This window comes from Squalius cephalus (genome assembly GCF_949319135.1).
Source record: "Squalius cephalus genome assembly, chromosome: 13".
Lineage (NCBI taxonomy): Eukaryota > Metazoa > Chordata > Actinopteri > Cypriniformes > Leuciscidae > Squalius > Squalius cephalus.
The window spans coordinates 38,749,694-38,755,074 of record NC_137134.1 but is presented as its reverse complement, the minus strand read 5'-3'; the positions used below and the strand labels follow the sequence as shown (position 1 = coordinate 38,755,074).

The following is a 5,381-nucleotide window of genomic DNA, read 5'->3' as shown; positions in this document are numbered from 1 at the left end:
CGGTTATAGAGTTCTAATGACGGTGTTCAACTATAACCGTCGGTCTCACGGTTATATACTAACCGTCACACCTCACTGTATCTCTATCACACTCACACACTCACTCTCTCAATCTCACACACTCACTCACACTCACTCACACACACACTCACTCACACAATCTCACAAACTCACTCTCTCACTCTCTCAATCTCACACACTCACTCATACTCTCACTCACACTCACTCACACTCACTCACGCACACTCACGCACACTCACACTCACTCACGCACACTCACGCACACTCACGCACACTCACACTCACTCACACTCACTCACACACTCATTCACACACTCACACACTCACTCACTCACACACTCACTCACTCACTCACACACTCACTCACACACTCACTCTCTCACACTCACTCATACTCTCACTCACTCACACTCACTCATACTCTCACTCACTCACTCACTCTCACACTCACTCACTCACTCACTCACTCACTCACTCACTCACTCACTCACTCACTCACTCATACTCACACTCAATCTCACTCACTCACTCACACTCACTCACTCACACTCTCACTCACTCACACTCTCACTCACTCACACTCTCACTCACTCACACTCTCACTCACTCACACTCTCACTCACTCACACTCTCACTCACTCACACTCTCACTCACACTCACTCACTCACACTCTCACTCACTCACTCACACTCTCACTCACTCACTCACACTCTCACTCTCACTCACTCTCTCACTTTCACTCTCACTCACTCACTCACTCACACTCTCACTCACTCACTCACACTCTCACTCACTCACACTCTCACTCACTCACTCACACTCTCACTCACTCACTCAATCTCACACTCAGTCACACTCACTCACTCTCTCAGACACTCACAATCTCACTCACTCACTCACACTCTCACTCACTCACTCTCTCACTCACTCACACTCTCACTCACTCACTCTCTCAGACACTCACTCACTCTCACTCTCACACACTCACTCTCTCACTCAATCTCACACACTCACTCAAACACACACACTCACTCACACTCAAACTCTCACTCTCTCACTCAATCTCACACTCTCATTCACACACATTTTTACACTAGAAACAAACACTGATGTAGCCTACTATTTTATTTAATACTGTGAAGCTGCTTTGATACAATCTGCATTGTGAAAAGCGCTATATAAATAAAGTTGACTTGACTTGACTCACTCACTCACACTCTCACTCTCTCTCTCAATCTCACACACTCACTCACACTCATACTCTCACTCTCATTCACACTCACTCATTCACACTCACTCTCTCAATCTCACACACTCACTCACACACTCAATTCAATTCAATTTTTCAATTCAAAATGAGCTTTATTAGCATGACTGTGTAACACAATGTTGCCAAAGCATCAACATATTATATATAAATAATAAAACAAATAAAACATATATGTATAGATCATGTCATATGTAGCATAGTAAATATAAATAAATAGATAAATAAACACAATCTATCCTAATAAATGAATAAATACAGTGGGTCTCTCTAGAGAATTAGCTGACTCTGGCGTTGTGAATAGCTAACACATATTTAGCCGCTAGTGCAGCTGTACTATCATCTTCTCCCAGTAAGAAGAACATTTTCTCAGTGTCACTCAGTTCAGAGAACGATGGAATCACTCACTCACTCACACTCAATCTCACTCACTCACTCACTCAATCTCACTCTCTCACACTCACTCACTCACAACTAACTAACTTACACACACAATCACTCACTCACTCACTCACTCATACTCACACTCACTCACTCACACACTCACTCACACACTCACTCACAACTAACTAACTTACACACACAATCACTCACTCACTCACTCACTCACTCACTCATACTCACACTCACTCACTCACTCACTCACTCACTCACTCACACACTCACTCACACACTCACTCACACTCAATCTCACTCACACACTCACTCTCTCTCACTCTCTCACACTCACTCACAACTAACTAACTTACACACACAATCACTCACACACTCACTCACTCACTCATACTCACACTCACTCACTCACTCACTCACTCATACTCACACTCACTCACTCACTCACTCACTCACTCACAACTAACTAACTTACACACACAATCACTCACTCACTCACACACACACTCAGGCTTGATTTTGATGTCAAATACAATTTCTGATTTTCACCTTTAGATTTGGTGGTGATACACGAGTTAGAGATGTTTCTGTGACGTACATCTGACAGCAGAATCAATGCGAGTTTGTGTGTGAGTGTGTGTGTGTGTGTGTGTGTGTGTATAAAGTATTGTGGAGAGTTTTGTTCTTTCGTTCAGTTGAATGCAACTGTTCACAGCAGTTAAGCTGCTTATTTCAGCACTAATTCCAGTTCAAGATATTTTCTGCTGTTAACACTAAACCTCCTGCAGGACACACACACACACACACACACACACACACACACACACACACACACACACACACATTTCTAATCAATATTCACTGGTTATTCACTCATTTGATAACAGGTCCACTGATCAATAACTTTATTTGTCATGTGTTTAAAGAGTTCAAATCAAACAACAGCATTTACAGGTGACCTGACCTAATGATCTTTTAAATGACCTTTAGAAATATCACACATTTTTCCCCAGAGTTCTTATTATTAACTATACTATTGCAGATCGTGTTAGGTAATTTAAATTAAAAACTTTAAAACTTGAACATAAAATACTTAAAAAGTTAAAAAATAATATTGTCTTGGCAGCTAAAACAGAAATATAGTAAGTTTGAGTTTAAGTGCTAAAATGACTAAAACTAAAAAAAATATGAAAATATTCAATTAAAAGGATTTATATAATAGAAAATATTAAGAAAAAATAGTTTAAACAAAGCACTAAAGAAGTGAGAAAACAATTAGACAGCCAAAAATAGATATCATCCAACTTGTTTTTAGCATAAATTATTATTCATAATGCATATTATGATTTTATTGTTACGGTCTAATAATTCATTCTACTTACTATTATTTAGTTGTTCTCTATCATGAATTATAGTGTCAGAAATGAGACAGAAATAAGATGAGTCATGTGACCAGTGAACGGAACCGGCCTGACCTGAGTCCAGTTCGGGTCCAGATGTGCTGGTGCTGCAGGTGTTGCTGTGGTTCTGTCGGATCTCCCTGAAGAAGATGATGGTCTCCTTCAGGTTCTTCTTCAGGAGGAGGTTGTGTTTGTTGTAGTGACTGAAGGTTCGGGTCAGATCTCTGGGAAGTGGACCTGCTTTCTGCGGGTTCTCCATCATGATCCTGGACCAGAACCAGAACCAGAACCCGGAGTGACGCGCGCGTGCGTGTGTGTGTGTGTCACATATCCATCCAAACAGGCCCGAATCACTGCGGGATGGACCGAGCCAACACAACACAACACAACACAACGCAACAACAACAACACCACTTACACTAGTGTGTGTGTGTATGTGTGTGTGTCAGTAACACACACTCGGGCGGACCGGAGGCCGAACCGGGTCGCTGGTTCTGGTTCGCGGGTGTTCGGAAGCTTTTCTCCCGCAGATCATCGATAATCCCGGTGTTTGTGTGGGTTCGGTTCGGGAATGTTTCACTTTTCAGCCCCAAAACGGGAGTTTTCCGCTGCCAGCCGCTTCTTCTGCTGCCCTTCCATTAGGAGAGGAGGATCGGGGGGCGGGCGCGATTGGTGCATGCTGGGAAATGTAGTCCGCTCAAATGTAATTCCGACTTTTTAATGTCATAATTTTGACTTTTTGGTCAATTTCAGCTTTTCAAGTCATGATTTCGACTCTTTATGTCATAATTAAGATTTACCAAAGCATGATTTTTATACTAAAAATGTTGATAAAACCCCTTTTAACTGTATGTTTTGTTGTTGCATGACAGATTTAGCATCCAGCTAATCTTTATCACAATAATATTCCTCAGTTTCAACTGTGTACGACTCAAAAAGTTGTCAAATCGTCACAATCTCCTTTGTAAAGTGGACAATATTAGCATAAATGGCGAAGTACACACTCTTCTTAGAGCATGCTACAAGTATGCAAATTGTGACACATGCTAAATTCTGAACTGCATGCTAGTATACTACTACTACCTTTACCTAATCTTTCTATGGCAGAAACAGTAAGAGTAGTATGCTAGTATGCGGATCTGAGTTCACTAGCAGTGATGTGCACTACAGTAGTGCACTACATCCACACTGATATAAGCTTGTAACCTGGCGACCTCTAGTGGTGAAAGCCAAGACACAAATTAAATCAGTGTTTCCCAATTTATGCCAGTATTTAATACATGTATCATGTGTTTGCACAAGCTCTATATATAATACATATAAAAGTAAATTTGACATTGTTTTGTAATGATTGCAAAGATTATAAAAAGAGTAGTAGTTAAGTGGAATAAGAACATTATTTGATCAACTCTACTAGCTTAATAAAACGAATTAAAAGTCGTAAATTAAAAGCTGTAACTTTTTTTTTACGTAATAAACAAGTTTTTTTTGCGGATTTCCCTAAAATGGAAAATCCCTAGTGTAGTGTACTTTCAGTTTTATTAGTGATGAACTGGGAATGTTTTATGGCAATATTGGCGCCCTCTTGTGGACATTATATGAAGCACACAAACACACACACACACACACACACACACACACACACACACACACACGGGTGTTTGAGTGGATAATCATTACTGACTATTACACAGTGGAAAGCAGATCATTAGCATACAGTCGGCTAGTTTCATCTCCATAAATGTAAAGTCACTGATTCTAAGCGCATTTTTAGGCTTTTTTGTGTTGATTTAAAGTTAGTCTATGACTCTCTTTGTTTAACAAAGCCGCTAAACTGCTCTGTTGTTTAAAAACATTACGGTTTCATTATAATTAACCTTCTGATTTCCTAAAGAAAATATTTTTTAATAAAAAAATGTAAGTTCCATGTTATTTATTTCTATTTCTTTTTATTCATGTATTGCATGTTTAATTTCTATTGAAACAATATGTTACTTTAATTTCCTTGTATCACTGTAAAGCTGCTTTGAAACAATCTATATTGTTAAAAGCGCTGTATAAATGAAGGTGAAATTGAATTGACTTGACTTATTGCTTTAAATGTTTTATGATAAAAAAATGTTTAGTAGATTATTACTTTATATTTACTGCCTTGCTTTACCTTGAGTTTATTATCCTATCTTTGTGTGTGTGATACATGCATCCCCTGTGATCTTTGTTCAATAAATTATTTTTTAAAAAAAGCAAACAATGGGCTTAGCGCGAGGGCGGTACTTCCCGTTAGAGCCACGCCCACTGA

At 39.5% G+C, this 5,381-nt stretch overlaps 1 protein-coding gene across 1 annotated transcript in view; it reads right to left on the bottom strand.

The window, feature by feature from the left end:
• Positions 1-3,743, bottom strand: part of dstyk (dual serine/threonine and tyrosine protein kinase) — a 42,040-nt gene extending 38,297 nt beyond the window's left edge. The window contains exon 1 of the mRNA XM_079890219.1: positions 3,158-3,743. Coding sequence (XP_079746345.1) covers positions 3,158-3,344 — 187 coding nt within the window. The 5' untranslated portion in view covers positions 3,345-3,743. The remainder of the gene's footprint in view (positions 1-3,157) is intronic.
• Between the last annotated feature and the right edge of the window lie 1,638 nt (positions 3,744-5,381).